Genomic DNA, 14,905 nt, shown 5'->3' with positions numbered 1-14,905 from the left:
GGGAAGAAGCAGCGTGGTGTATGGGCGGGGACATCTGGGGAGGGGGCGAAGGAGCCGCGTATCTCACACAAACCTAACCGCATCTGGAGGAAAAACAAACCCGGCAAATGCGAATCGGACCCAAACGAAGACACATTTCAACAGCCAGGGTACAACCTGACAAGACACATCTGTATTTTAGAGCGTTCAGACGCACTCAGCATCTCTTGTCTTGAAATTTTGTACAGTGTTGCTTCAACAATGGAAGTTCTTTGACCTGAAAATCCCAGACAGAGCTGCAGTGAGACTGGCTCTCTGCCCAGCTGTAAAACTGAAGAAGCTGCTTGCAGATTGATAATAAGTGCTGGTGATTCACACTGAAAATCCTTATAATGAAATAGATTTGAGTTTTGCCAAAGAATTGCTTTGCAAGTCAGTACTAAGGACAAACTAACTATAATATCCCCTACATAATTGCTGTAAAAATCTATGTTATTTGTTGAGCAAGGACCCTCGACAATTTGAGTTAGAATTACTTTTGCGCATATCGATTTCCATTTCTGAATCAAAAAGAAAAACACCATACCAAATGCTAAAATCCACTACATTTGCACATATATCATGCAGTATAAAAAAGGCATATATATATATATAAAAAAGGGATGACTCAACTCACCTTGTGACCGAGGCAAAAAAAACAAAAACAAAATGCATCCACATATTTCCCCCAACATTCAAATCACCCGTTTTATCTTTATCTTTTAATACATCGCCAATACTTTTTGCTGACTTTTTTTTTTTTGATCCGACTCATACTGTTTCTCCCCCGCAAATGCCGATTGCTGTTGTCCACAGCTAATCACAGAAAGGTCTAATCTAGCTCATTTGGTTCTTGCAAGTGATAGCACAGCCAGTTTGAGCACGTGGTGAGCCCAGCGACAGACTTTATAGCAAGAAAACAGGCCACATTGAACTGCAGCCATGAAAAAGTCCAAACATGACCTCTCCCACACCCGGTCCATATGGAGACCTACACCTGATGTACGGCAGAGAGCCGAGGACTATGGCAGGAAACAGTACTACACTGCTTGAGCAACAACAATAATCATTTTAAAAAAAGACAAAAAAACTTTCCTATGGAACAGTAAGTGCAATGTGCTTTGTTTTTATATTGACTGAGAACAAATGATATATATTTTTTAAAAAAGAAAAAGAAACGTCACACTGAAAGGGTTTTGAGGAATAGCAGGAGGAGCGACTGTTCAGGCGAAAGCGACTAAATCGAACAGACTCGTTACCAAATCAGAAAAAGAATGAGCTCTGATCTCCAAATTGTTCCACGACCACTTCCTCGGTCCCTATATTTCGTGCTCTGTCCACGCAAGCTCAAACTGCATATTTGGCTGACTTTAGTAGAGCTTTTCTCAATGACTTGGAAAGGAATATCGTCTTGACAGAACATCAGTTTTAGCCCACGTCAATTTCAAATATCATTTTCCTGTGATTTCTTGATTTAATTTACATATCAGGACTCACTTGTTAACTTAGTGTATTTGTGTTGTTGATGTTGCCATAGAGAACACACATGGGTCGAAGATTACGTTTTGGTTGCATCGATTGGGTACAGTTTGTTATTTTTCTTCCATTTTATTAGTTGCAGTTTTTACAGTGTATGCAGATTTTAGACTTAGTTAGATTTCTTTTGTTTCAATCAAACTGTGTTCAATTGTGTTTGTAAAGTCTGTGGTAGCTTTTGTTGCAACATAAAAATAATTTAAACTGAAAAAATTCAAAATAGCGCCAACAAACTTGTATTATTTGGGCGACTTTAAGCTTGTAGTTTTAACTTATTGTTAACTTAAAAACTATTTATTATGATTATTATTATTGCCTCGTATAAAGTATGTTTTGTGTATATTTATGGTTTATTTCATTATATTTGCAAGTTTAAAAGATTTTAAGTTTGCCATAATTGTGGTTACACCATTTTGTTTCTTAAAAAGGGGGACAAATAGAAAAACAGCTTTAGAAGTACGATTTGGAAACGTTCTCCATAGTCAAAGAATGCACTGCTATATTTAACTAATTGAAGTGTATAAACATACATGCTGTGTGCTAGATGTTATGCCTTTACTGCCTGTGTTCTGTTTGTCTTGTTAAATGAAAATCTTTTAATTATTTAACCTAATCACAGTCTTGTTTTTTCCAACCACTCTGTGAGCCCCTGAGAGATGAAGGCGACCCCCCGTTAGTGAGGCTTCGGCTCTCTTCAGGGGGAGAGATTTGCTCAAAAGATGCTTTCCTGTTTCGCTGATGGGCTGAATTTATCAAAATCTATTAAAGCCTCTGAATCGGTCAAATAAATGTTATCAGTGAGGCCATTTTTTATCAATACGTGCTATTCAGAGTCACAAACTTAGCCAAGAACTCTGGAGGAAAATATCACAGAGCTCCAACAAGCTACAGGAAGGTTTTCTTTGGAGTGTCTCGAGTTGCAAAGGGATGAGTGGTCCTTCTGTTTCTCAACTGTATTTTGTGTCTATTTATTTAGAAGAGGGGACGCAGTAACTTAGTGATGTTTTTCTTACCTTTTCCTGGAATGGTAGAACAAATCAAAAGGTAAAAACGATCAAATAGTTCTGTCGACAGCAACGTCAGCAGAAACAAAAAAAAATAAATAAAAAATTACTCAAAAAAATACTACAAAATCTCATACTTCCAAACATGACCAAATGAACAATGTCAAATTTAAACAAAGATAAAAAAAATAAACCTTTCAGTTTAGACTAGGATATTTATTACTGGGATTTCAGCTGAAGACGCTTGAAGACTTTTTCATGGAATTGTTTAATTATTTGTACTTTACATGCCAGAAAAAAAAATAAAATGAAAGTTACAAATAAAAGTGTTGTAGGTTGTTTTTTTTCCATTGTCAGAACAAAAGCAAGAATTTCATTACACCAACCTCTACTAAAAACACCAATAGGAAGATTATTATTTTTATAGGCTTAAAGAACTGAATGACAACAAACTATTGATAAATGATGTGGATTCGAATCAGAGTGTTTTTCAGCACAACTCACTCCTGGCTTGGAAAGAGGTTAAAAGAAACATGTTTCATTGCAAATGTTCTTTTGGTGATGTTCTCAATGTGCCAAACATATAGCTGCTTAGAGATTCCAGTTTGGTTTTTTTATCTCTAAGCTTTTTTAGACAAACACATATTAATATCAAACAAAGACGACTTGAGTAAAGGCAGAATGCAGTTTTCCAATTATTTTATTCATCAAAAGGAGAAAAAAAAATTAAAAAATATATATATACAAACCAACCTGGCTCCATGAAAAGACATAATTCCCCACCTGCTAAATCAGGAGTGTTAACTTTCATGTTGAGCCATTTCAACATCGTGAAGGTTTTCAAAGGGCCGGTTGTGCCAGAATTTATTGATAAAACCCATTGACAAACTGTTAGAACATTAATAAATAGCTGTCTCTCCTGTCATTAAGTACTTCTTAAAATGAAATATTAAGTGTCTTTTCACATTTATATAATTTGATACAAACACTACTTTTATTTGATTTATACAATAATGTTTAAGGAGACAAACTCTTTTTTTGAAGACTTTATGTGATCACATTAAAAGCCACATGGCAAGCTGGATTTGGCCCAAAGCCTTGAGAATGACAAGTGCTAAATCATGAATTTATCCGCAGCTGTACCCAGGCCCTGTCTGACATGAAGTAGTCTAATCGATTCTCAAAATGCAACACATCATGGGTAGATCTAAAGCAACTTAAAACCAAGTTGTTTTGATTCTTTCATGTATGTTTGAGAAATTCTCACAAATCCAGCCATGTTTCCACTTCAAAAACAACCCTTTCCCCTGTCTTTCCCCACTCAGCTCCTCCAGACTAGCAGCAGCAATTAGTAAAACACCTGGTGGAACTTTGTGTCTTTTGATCTTATCATACAAACTACTTCTCAGACGACATACTGGAAAGGCCTTTTTGTGATAACGAGGTGAAGGCGCAGTGTAGAAAAGAGCTTCTTAAAGAGACAGAGATTATAAATTTCTCTTCAGGTATTTTTATGCCTGGAGGTAATATTATTTGATTGTGGTATAAATTGGCACAATGTGCCTGGAAAAATGTACAATTGTTGATTATGGCACAGTGAATTAACCTTTGAGAGAAGGTTAATTCACAAGATATTTTCTTCCAAATTCTTCTTTCACCAGTTTTGTTTATATCAACATGTGACATGTTCATTTTAAATAGTAAATTAATAAAATTAGTAAAATAATACCGCCTCCTTAATGATTGAACAACACAAAACAGGCTGTGCAAAAACTGCATCTCAAATGAAAACAAAAACATTGCTGAACTTAAGGCAATTTAGATTCTGTGCAAACTAGGGCTTAATTATGTAAATTAGAATTACTTATACATCTGGATTTCATTTCTGATTAATCAGATTCAGTTAATGACAGGTGTAGAATCAAGACAATGTTTTAATGAAGTGTAGCAGATGATATTTAAGAATGTACAAAAATATGCTTACCACATTACTTACTAACAATAATTTGATTTAAGATGAATCGTACAGCACAGGCGTCACATTAGGAGGTGGAAGACATTTATTGGTCTCATTTTTTCCAATCACAGAAACCTGATCTTACACAATAATTCACATGATCACATATTCTTTATAAACCTACATAGTAACAGCAGTACAGGAACTTTAAACCTGTATTTTGAGCCAAATTTATTAGCAGGCAAATTGATCAAATGGAGGTGAAGTTTATGGAAATCATACGATAGAAGAGATTTATTGGTTGGGAGAGTTACAACCGGGGTGAGATGTGGTTAAAACAACTTTATTTGATAACAGTGGAATGACAAAACATCCGACTTAAAAGACTAATCTGAGCACAGCTTGCAGGAGATGCAGGAAGATAAGATGTGCCGATCACAATAATTTCACTTCTCCTCGGAATTTCCGTAACTATTACAAAGAAAGCAGACGGAGGCGGAACAGCATGCAGACTGGAAACATTTTTGCTGCAATGACTGTGGTCCCTTCACAGCGTTCTGCAAGACAGAAGACAACATCTTTTGGCAAAGGTAGTGACTTTTTTAGGTTCAACTTCATCCTTTGGTATTTGACTTTGAAGAACAGTTTAAATGAATGCATCTTTGAAATTAAGCAAACCAAATAAAGAAAATTTCAGATACAAGAAAAACGAATGTCTGTGGCTATCGTGCAAACTTACAGTGTATGACTTAGGTCAAAGTACACATAGTTCTCCGATATAGAATATTAAAACTAAAGATAATTGTTGCCAGTAAAGAACACCGAAACCATTGTGTCATAACTGATAATATTTCTTTGGGCTTTATTGTAACCCCTTGCCATATATAAATTGTTAGCTTCTTATTGCTCTAAGATCCACCAATTTAAATAATCTAGGACTTAAAAATGTGACCACTATAACAACTTGCATGATTATATATAGCAATCAATAAGGCATCCACAACCACTGGAAATATAAAATACTTACAGCTATTGAGCTTCTAGAGCTCCTCATGGTCAGAATGTCCTGAATCAGAGCTTGCGGGGTCCTGGCAGATAGCAGGGCTGGTGAACTCCATCAGATATTCACAGCGACTCGGCTCTGATGTAGATGTCACAACCGTTTCCTTTCCACATGTTAACTTAACCTAATATTGTACAAAGGCTGTTATTATTTTTTTTCAATACTCAAAACTAAAAGTAAAAGAAAACAAACACGGAGATTGTCAAATGCTGCCTCAGACTTACAGTGGTGGATCTGTTGGGGCCTTGCCAACACCCGGTTCCATGTTCGTACTTCATCAGAGAGTAGATGTTATCCTCAGGACCGGCCCATTTACCCCATGTTCTGTGTGACAGAAACAGAACATATTGAATAAAACAAGTAAATCAACTCTAACAACAAACATGCAAAATATAAATTCCCATCCTTACCCTAAATTAGTCTCTGATCCACCAAATTTGGGTTTCTGTGATACTCTGTTAAAGGGACAAAGTCTGTAGACATACCTGTGAGAAAAAGATATGCAGTCATTCAGAGATTAATCTATTACAGTTGGAAAACATTTTAAAAAGAGTAATGCACCAGCACCCCTCCCGACCCCACTAAGGGACAAGGGTGTATAGAAAATGGATGGATGGATGGATGGATGGATAGATGGATGGGTGGATAGGTATGCACTTACTCGCCAGTGGTCAGTTCGTAACACTGGCTGTAGAGGTAGGCAAACTCAGAACTGGGTCCGAAGTCAAAAGAGATTTCCTTCTCAAGGTTCCTGAAACAAACCAACAGCAGGTTTTAGTTTGCAACCCCAAACACATGGCTGGGTGAACAGGAATTTTGATGGCAAAAATTAGCAATATTGGCCAAAAAGGCCTTTTTATATTCAAACGTACCTGATCTGATCTTCCACCTCCCGCAGAGCTTTCTCTGCCTCATTGAACTCATCCCTGGCTTTCTGAGCGGCTGGAATTAAAACGGATGATTACACTGAATTTAGCAACACATAAAAAGTCAGATAAGTCAGATGTGAGAGACCACCGATGCACGTAAAAGTTTCCAAACATCAATTCTCCAGGACTTTTGAGATCCAAGTTTTAAGGTCTTGAAGACCAAGCAGAAATCTTTCTAATTAAAAAAATCACTAGTTATTTAAGGACTGCTGGCTCACAAACACGTACAATCAATGAGAGTCTGTGTTTCTTGGTCATAGGGTGGCATAGTGCCCTCTTCATCATCGTCCTTCTTGTCATCAGTTCGCGACGTTGAAGGGGGCTGAAACCAAACCAAATTGAAGTGATGAATTACCCAAACCTGAGATTTGCCAAGTTTAAGTTTCACTGAGAATCAAAAAATGTACCTTATAGTCTCCTTCATCCATATCGTCATCATCTTCATCCATGTCTTCATCTTCTTCTTCCTCTGGGATGTCCTCATCAGGGTAGTTTTCAGAGTCATTGTCGGAGGATGTATCTCGGGTTTCCTCTTGTGCAGCTTCCCCTGGTGGAGGGACGTCTGCAGTGGACTGATCCCAACAGACAAACATTTAGCTGCAGCACCAATGCTTAACAAATATCTATCAACAACCACGATTTTGAATTTTCTCACCTCAGAAACATATTTTTCTTTAATATTATTCCAGACAGTCTCAAATACTACTGTGTCCACTTTGTCCACTCCACCTAACAAACCCTGAAAAGTTGTAAAAAGCAATACATTTTTATCAGCTCTACTTGAGTTTTAAGTTTGGTTTAGCAACACTGTTTTAGAGGAAATAGCCAGAGTTGTACCTGAGCTTCTGCTTCTGTGAATGAAGCATCAGAATCTGGATCAAGCTCAGAATGGGACTGAAGTTCAGTAAATGACACACTAAAAAAAAATAAATAAAAAAAACAGAAAAAAGAACATAGATTTACAAAAAAAATAATTCAACAATCTGCCCAGTCCTACAGGTATGACATTTAATCAATTTATTAAAACCTGGATATAATATCCAAACAGGTGTGTTGGCTAAAAAATGAAGTGGCATATAATAAAGAGAATAATTACAAAATAAGTTAAAACAACACTAAATACAAGCATATAGTTTGGGTCCTTTTCCAAACTTAAATGGACGTAATATTCGTCTCCAAATAACGTTTTCATTTCTTACAAATCCTGAAAATTTTGCAGCATAAGCGGTACTCACAAGCCATCGTCATCATCATCCAGTTCAAGAAACACGTCGGCCATCCTAGCCTTGTCTTTCTCCGTACGAATGATAGCTTTTTGTTCTGAAATAAAAGCCAAATTTACATTTGTCTCATCTGTGATTCTGTCTGCCACAATTTAGATGTTGTGAGGAAGAACAGATTGAACATTTAAAGAAAGAAAGGGCTTATATGCTTTACAGACACCAGGTGGCGTTAATCTTAATTTACCTTCCCAGGCCTTCAGATGGTGCTCTTTAGCTTCTTTCTCTGGTTGCTCTGCAGTCTCCTTAACTGTTCTCAGTGCTTCAACCTTTGCTTCCAGATCTTTCTTACTGTTCTGGACATCTTCTAGTTTACTCTGTTGAACCGAAATGAAATGGCCAATTCAGCCCAAATAAAATCTGAATCAAGAATTGTACTGTACAGCTAAAAATAATCACTTTACCTAAAAAAGTATATTTTAAGAAAACACTTCTAAACTAGGCCTGGGTTCATCACTTTACGAGCAGAACTTGTAAAAACAAAAAAAACAACAACAACAAAAAGAAAAGATTAGGAATGAAAACTAAGGACATTTCCACACTTTCCCAAATTCCATATTAATCCTGTATTCTATTGTTTGCACAAATGTTGCATGGATTACATAAAAACAATCCATAAAATTATTTAACAGAATATACAATGTTAATCCTAAACGGACTAAATTCAGAGCTTGTTTTTCTCTCCAAACCTTCTTGTCCTCTAGCCCCTGTTTGGCCTCGTGGATAAGCTGTTTTTTAAACATAAAGCCTTCTTTTGCGATTTCTGCTATCTTCTGCAGTTCTTCCTTCTCTTTGCGACCCAACTCCCTGAAAAACACACCAGTAATGTCAAGACATTTTCATTTGTCAATTCTAAGCAACTTCTTGTAACCACAGAAAATACACACCTGCAGGTGTTTTGACAGTCAACACCACTGTTGTACTCATCAGTAGTGTCACAGCAATCTAAAGGGAAAATGTAAGTGTTAAGAAGTTATTAATTTTTTTTTTTTCTAAAGGTGCATTTGAAACTGGACAAAATGCATACCACATATTCCATCATTGACGCGGGAGGAAGGGATGAAGCCTGGTCTAAAACCCGCATTGGTGCAGTGAAAGTTGCCATTGGGGCAAGCAGCAGTACCTGGGAGGGATAAACACCTCGAGTCAGAATTATTGTACTTTAAAATCACAACTGAATAAATGTCCAGGAAGGAGGATTTACACACCTGGCTCATCAGAACCATCCAGACAGTCACAGTAGTCGTCATTTACTCTGTCAAAGGGAATAGTACGGGATCCATCCAGACACGTAAAAGGTTTGTCCTCTTCATAAAACTGGCGTTCTGTTATTCATTGAAACGGACAGCAAAGAGCTTAGACCTCCCCCAAATCAAAATAAAATGATTGAATTACTATTTAATTCATCATAAGTCAGGTTAAAAATGCTTACTTGACAAGGGAACACCGCGGGGACGTTGAACCTCCGCAGACATGGCTCCGCCGATCAGAACCAGCAGCACGAAGTGACCGAACATTACCATGGTCAACCTCTATATTAATGACCCAACAGTGCCTATACAAATACACATACACACAATTTGTACAATAGTAAAATTTGCAGCTTTAACTTCTGATGAGTAAACCCATGTATTGGCAGAAGCTAGAGAGGTTCGTAGCTACTAGCTCGTACAGATAAAACAAAGCTAACTAGCAAATTGTGCTAATGGCTTTGCTAAACTACGAACAATAAATGGCAAATTCAAAATAAAATTTGCGCAGTGACCATTATATAAACTTAAATACCTGAAGTGTGAACAAGTTAGCAAAATAGAAAGAAAGAAAATGTATTTTTATCGGTGCCAATGCCTAATCATTATCTGGTGGAATAACCTACTTCCGTATAGAGGTATCCACCCTTCTTTTCCCCTTCTGTCGTTTTGAAATCTGATTGGACAAAAAATTCTCTTCTTCTTTTGTGATTTGGTGTAAAGAAGGAAATCCGTGACACGTGAGGACGACATTCTTCTTCTTTTGATTGGCGGACAGCAAGAGGACATTTCATTGTAGCGAAAATTCTAAACTGTCTGTCAGCAATGGGTTAGTTATACGATTAAATAAAGATTCTTAAGACTTCAAAGATATGTCATTGCATTGCACATGATCATTGTCATATCATTGCCATTGAAGTAGACTTTCCAGTTTCCTGTTGTGATTGGCAGAGAGCTGGAGAAACGTCACATTTGTCTAGAGGAGAAGCTGTGCAGCCATCTCATGCCAGCTCAGCTTTTTTTTTTTTTTTTTACTGTTTTTAACACACTTACATGAAAGTTTAAAGCTGAGAAGCCAAATATATCAATTTTAAATGAAAACTTTAAAGCAATTTTAAATATAGGCTACATTTTCTGAATGGTTTTGAGCTTAAGTTTCCTCTCTGAATTCATTTATAGATTTAGTTTTATACTTTCATGTACATCCTTGTTTTTATTTCATTTTATTTATTTAATTTATGTTCTAGTCATGGGTATATTTAATTACTCACAATGTCACACAAATGTTATATGACTAAGTGGTATATTTTTATATACTAATATTTAACACTGGATGGGACTAGCTTCTCAACAAATAAGCAATTTTGCCCTGGGGAAGTATATTCTAATCTATTCCTTTAAATTTTCCTTCTCCTAGTAATAAACAATTGTACTTCTGCCAATAGATGTAGATCATCTCTAGGGACTTGCTGTCCTTGTATATAATTAAACTTCTACATAAACATTTAAAGCAGTCAGTCTGAAAGATGATGTAAATCTAAAAGCATATTGCATTGTGAAATGCACCAATGTTGAGATCATATTCATATTTTTAAGGCCTACAAAAAATAGCTCCTAGAAATAAGTATTTTCTTATTTGGTTGTACAGAACTCTGAAGGCCTTTTATGTCATGTTATTTTTTATAATATTTAATCAGTTTCGAAACCAACTTTCTAACACCTTGACATTGACCTGTTACCGGTACTTCTTGATACCAGTAACAGGCCCATCATGCATAACAATGTAAGGGAGTTAAAGAATACGTTAATTGACGTCAAAGGAGAATGTGAGTACTATATTTGTTTCAATATAAAAATCTTGCTTTATTTGTATTTTAACACACTTTACAGTACCGAACAGTGAAATAAAAGAAAAATATACTGATATACTATTGTACTATTTTATATATATAGATGTCGCTTATTAAATGCATTTATTCACAAAAATGACACCTCGGCTCTGTCAGGAGGAAAAAAACTTTCATAAAAATAATATAATAAAAAATAACTTGGACACATTTTACACATTACAGCAAGTTCATTTACAAATATTACAATCATTTCATGTATTTTTTTTTCGTATCTCCCTTTAAACAAGCTCTGTTACTAATGACAAACAAGTGAATTAAAGCCCAGAGGATTTCTCTCAAAGGGAGTCAGTCTGTGATAACATTACCTGACAGCAACACCAATGGGAACCAGATAAATAGGCCACCATGGGACGGACATTTAGGCTATCAGGCTAGATAGTGCTTAAAGTTACTAAGAAACAAAGGGAGTGTAAGTGCTGGAAATGACCAAGTCAAATAAGGACACATATTGTGACTTTCAGTAAAAAAAAACAATAATAATAATAGTAATAATAATAATCTCATAGACTCTTTCAAGGGGATGTCTAATTTATTTTACAGTATATCTCAACCGCTGGATGTTGTGGGTTTGGGATTTTTGCCCAGATGGATACACAGACTGCACACTACCTGAACCCGACTGTTTGACCTTGAAACCTGATGAAATAAAGTGCTGGTACAAATTTATTTGATTTGAACAATAAGTGTGCACTATTAAAAGTTATGACAAAATGTTACCCACATGTGAGGAAATATACTGTTCGAGAATGACAAGGTGACGAGGTGGCTTGTGGTGTCTCGGTGGTTATTTGTCAATCATTATAATTCGGATAAAATTTTATTTTACAGTACATTATTACATTATATACAAGAGTGGTAATGATTATAGCTATATATCATCAGCATGTGATTCATTTTCCAGACCATCCACCTGAATGATATAAAAATAAACTGTACACAAGCTGTTAAAAAAAAACACTTTCCCATGTTTTCTTTTCATCATTTAAAAAGAATGGCAGCAATCAATTAATTGAATAATTTCCTTAATAAGAAACAATTGCTACAGTATCGTGTTTGTATGGCAATTAAATATTACTGTTTTTATAGCTTATGACAGAACAAGAAGCCACAAAAACAAAGGAATATGTTTAAAGTAAAAGGCCAGTGCATATGGGATAATATATATTTTTTTATATTTAAGTAACTGTGATAGTAATCCTGAATTCCCATTTTCACTACATGAAAAGCCTGCATGGTAGCCTCACAGCTCAACCAAATACACAGGCTTCTGTTGCACCAATCTGTGGCAACTTCACATGAGCTCAGTTACTGACCTGCAGAAACTCGCCCTTACCTTTAACTTAATGTTTAATTTACCCTGTGAGAAAACAAACGTTCAAACAACCTGGCACTGTTTGGCTGTTCCGATCGGATCCTGGACACTTGATGCGAAGATGCCAGTGAGCGGACGACAACATAAGCGACGACATCTTTTAACGTCTTGCGGTATTTCACTCTTACTGTCTCACTCATAATCTCGTAATCTCATCTCAAATGTCTCCCGGAAGCTATAGGATGCAATCTTATTTTTTGTTTAAAAAAAAAACAAAAAAAACAGCACATTCTTTTAGTTGATCCAAGCACAGCCACGACAAAAACTGGCAGCAGTGTTTCCCACTTCCCCATCCAAAATGCAAAATACATTGTTTCACACCAGCACAGAAATAAGTATACAGATGTGATATAAATATACTAGGATATCTGTATTATGTCTTTAAATCTACATACTTATAGGTATGTATCCTGCATCTGACGTTAAGGCAAAAAACCATCAAACATAGAAAGGATGATTCGGGACTGCCAGACCTTTTCCCTGACATTCTGCCTCCCTGATTTCCTTCATTTCAGCTCACCCACTGAAGCTTGTCTTTCGTTACTTTGGTGAGAATCGCTATGTATGAGACGACAAAAAAAACAAACAAAAGAATGAAGACAGCAAATGAACTTTTGTTCTGCTGATGAAACTTTCTCTCCCTTTATGACATATTCAGCAAAATCTCAAATATAAAATAGGCAAAACGTATATGCTTCAAAGCATCACATGGCTTATTCTTTGAAAGTTTAGAAAATAATAATAATAATAAAATCAGTCTAATAGGAAATAAATATATGACTTGAAAGAGTCCAGTGGTGGTAGTGGTGATGTTAGTGATTGCTCTGCATCTAAAGTTCTGAGTTGTCATAACACCCGAAGAGCAACTAAAGGAAGACTTACAGCTGAAAACATGTCACCACAGAAACTTGTACGTGTGAGTCACACACCACAACACCATGAACAGTAAAGACAGATCTTGAACAAGAGACAATCAAAAATGATTCCAAAAATCAGACTCTCCTGTTCCACAATGCATTGCTTCACCACAGCCTCAGTCAGGAAGCTGATGTTTCACAAAGGCACAGAGCCATCTTACACCAGTAGCACTCTCCTTGTAAAGGGAAAAAGGATACGGGGCCTCTCTGGGCCCCCTTCAACGCAGCATCTTCCTTTTCTTCGCTTCCACGTTACGCTCTTCTCTTTCTCCAACTCTGCGGACTTTTTTTTTTTAAGCTTTATTTCCGACAGAAATGGAAAAAAAAAGTCACCGAAACTTCTCTGAAGAGAGCAGTTTCTATTGAGATTCTAACAGACATGAATTACTAATACTGACTTAGACACGAGTTAATAAACCAATAAGGAATGGCTTTTTCCAAAGAAGTTCATCACTGATCAATGTCCCTCGTGTAAATGCACACATACAAACATACAGTCAAGTGTATGTAGGTGCCTGTGTAAGTCTCTTTGTCTTTTTTTTTAATCAATAGGTGCACATATGAAATGCAATGATACTGCATGGCTTGCTGCATGCATGTATGCACATTGCATTGTTGTACTCTACACGACTTATTTGATTGTGTTTCTTTTTGTGGATGCTTTTGTGTGATTTCATGTGTGTTTATTCATGTGCATTCCAGTCTCCAGAGTGCTACACTGTCTTCCTTTGCCCATCAATAATGGCCTTCTAGATTCACATTAGTCTTAAGTTCCTAGTGAAATTAGTCCTAGAACTTGTTATCACTCCAAATCTACAGTTGCTGTGTAATTAGCTTCTCTTTGAGCGATTTTGAATGTATTCCCTTTTTGAAAAATATACTTAAAGGTCTGTATTGTCATTGCAGTCATATTTGTTCTTTGTTTGGCCATTTAAAGAATCAACAACATAACGTGTGCAAGATAGGAGGGAGATACAGGAGCAGACCTCATGTATCTTCAGCTTGCGAAGAAGAATCTTCCTCTTCTTCTACAGGACTTGTGTCGTAAAGTCTTTCCTTTTGTGGCTCCTCACCTAACTGAGGTTTCAGCTCTTCCTCTCCTTCCTCTTCCTCCATTGCCACTTCGTCCTCTTCCTCTATTATGTCCTCATTCTTCTCCTCTGACATCAGATCTTCCTTGTCCTCATTGTCATCGTCCTTGTCTATGTCACTGCAGTCTTCTGCCACGTGGTTTGGTGTGGTTTTGTCGTCCCCGTGTCCCTGCTCATTCTGAGAGCTCTCTTCCAGGGTGAGCTCAAACTGGAACTTGTCAATGCATTTGTTTAGCTCCTTTTCCTGACACACAGGAGGCGGCGATGGGCTTTGCGGAATAGTGCTCTGGTACCAGTCCCTGTTGTCCTCGAGGGTGTCCAAGATCTCCTGGGCGTCGGGATGCACAAGGTCTCCCCACGTCTCCCATAGCGGGTGAACAATGTAGTCAATGAAGCCCACCTACATCCAGGAGAAAAGAAAAAAAAAACAATATAACACTGACTCGACTCAAGCAAGCGCAACCTTTCTCCCGGCAAATTGGCATTAAAAATGTAGGCGGGCGACTGCTGCGATCAGAGCTAATAGATCAGCCTCTGCTCTGTGGTTATCATCCCACCTGCAGCATTAACAGCAATCC

At 36.9% G+C, this 14,905-nt stretch overlaps 2 protein-coding genes across 5 annotated transcripts in view; both read right to left on the bottom strand.

Annotated features, from left to right (window-relative positions):
- Nucleotides 1-4,600: 4,600 nt before the first annotated feature.
- Nucleotides 4,601-9,815, bottom strand: prkcsh (PRKCSH beta subunit of glucosidase II). Of its 2 annotated transcripts, none has more exons than XM_008415997.2 (18): nt 9,664-9,815; nt 9,220-9,342; nt 8,996-9,112; nt 8,815-8,910; nt 8,675-8,732; nt 8,477-8,594; nt 7,975-8,104; nt 7,743-7,827; nt 7,345-7,423; nt 7,163-7,246; nt 6,915-7,079; nt 6,736-6,829; nt 6,451-6,520; nt 6,240-6,329; nt 5,989-6,063; nt 5,803-5,902; nt 5,543-5,702; nt 4,601-5,072 (listed from the first exon to the last, which is right to left on the bottom strand). In XM_008415997.2, exons 2-17 carry the CDS (start codon nt 9,308-9,310, stop codon nt 5,556-5,558), a joined length of 1,599 nt encoding a protein of 532 aa, XP_008414219.1. In that variant the 5' UTR covers nt 9,311-9,342; nt 9,664-9,815; the 3' UTR covers nt 4,601-5,072; nt 5,543-5,555. The 2 variants fall into 2 exon arrangements, with proteins under 2 accessions (XP_008414219.1, XP_008414218.1); XM_008415996.2 differs by having other exon boundaries at nt 9,573-9,681.
- A 1,060-nt stretch (nt 9,816-10,875) lies between these two features.
- The window catches only part of pde4a (phosphodiesterase 4A, cAMP-specific), a 46,223-nt gene continuing 42,193 nt past the window's right edge, over nt 10,876-14,905 (bottom strand). For all 3 annotated transcript variants that reach the window (XM_008415999.3, XM_008416000.3, XM_081610124.1), the window contains one exon: nt 10,876-14,727. In XM_008415999.3, coding sequence (XP_008414221.1) covers nt 14,224-14,727 — 504 coding nt within the window. In that variant the 3' untranslated portion in view covers nt 10,876-14,223. The remainder of the gene's footprint in view (nt 14,728-14,905) is intronic.

Source organism: Poecilia reticulata, chromosome 8 (genome assembly GCF_904066995.2).
Source record: "Poecilia reticulata chromosome 8, P_reticulata-male-v2, whole genome shotgun sequence".
Taxonomy (NCBI): Eukaryota; Metazoa; Chordata; class Actinopteri; order Cyprinodontiformes; family Poeciliidae; genus Poecilia; species Poecilia reticulata.
The sequence above is the reverse complement of the archived record's forward strand: the minus strand, read 5'-3'. Positions and strand labels throughout refer to the sequence as shown.

What these genes read in the sequence shown, in the direction of transcription:
- prkcsh (XM_008415997.2), bottom strand. Translation starts at nt 9,310, where the DNA reads ATGGTAATGTTCGGTCACTTCGTGCTGCTGGTTCTGATCGGCGGAGCC. An exon ending in AAGAAAAATATGTTTCTGAG is followed by an intron (nt 7,080 to 7,162) that starts GTGAGAAAATTC and finishes TGTTGGGATCAG; the next exon opens with TCCACTGCAGACGTCCCTCC. An exon ending in GGATCAGAGACTAATTTAGG is followed by an intron (nt 5,903 to 5,988) that starts GTAAGGATGGGA and finishes TCTGTCACACAG; the next exon opens with AACATGGGGTAAATGGGCCG.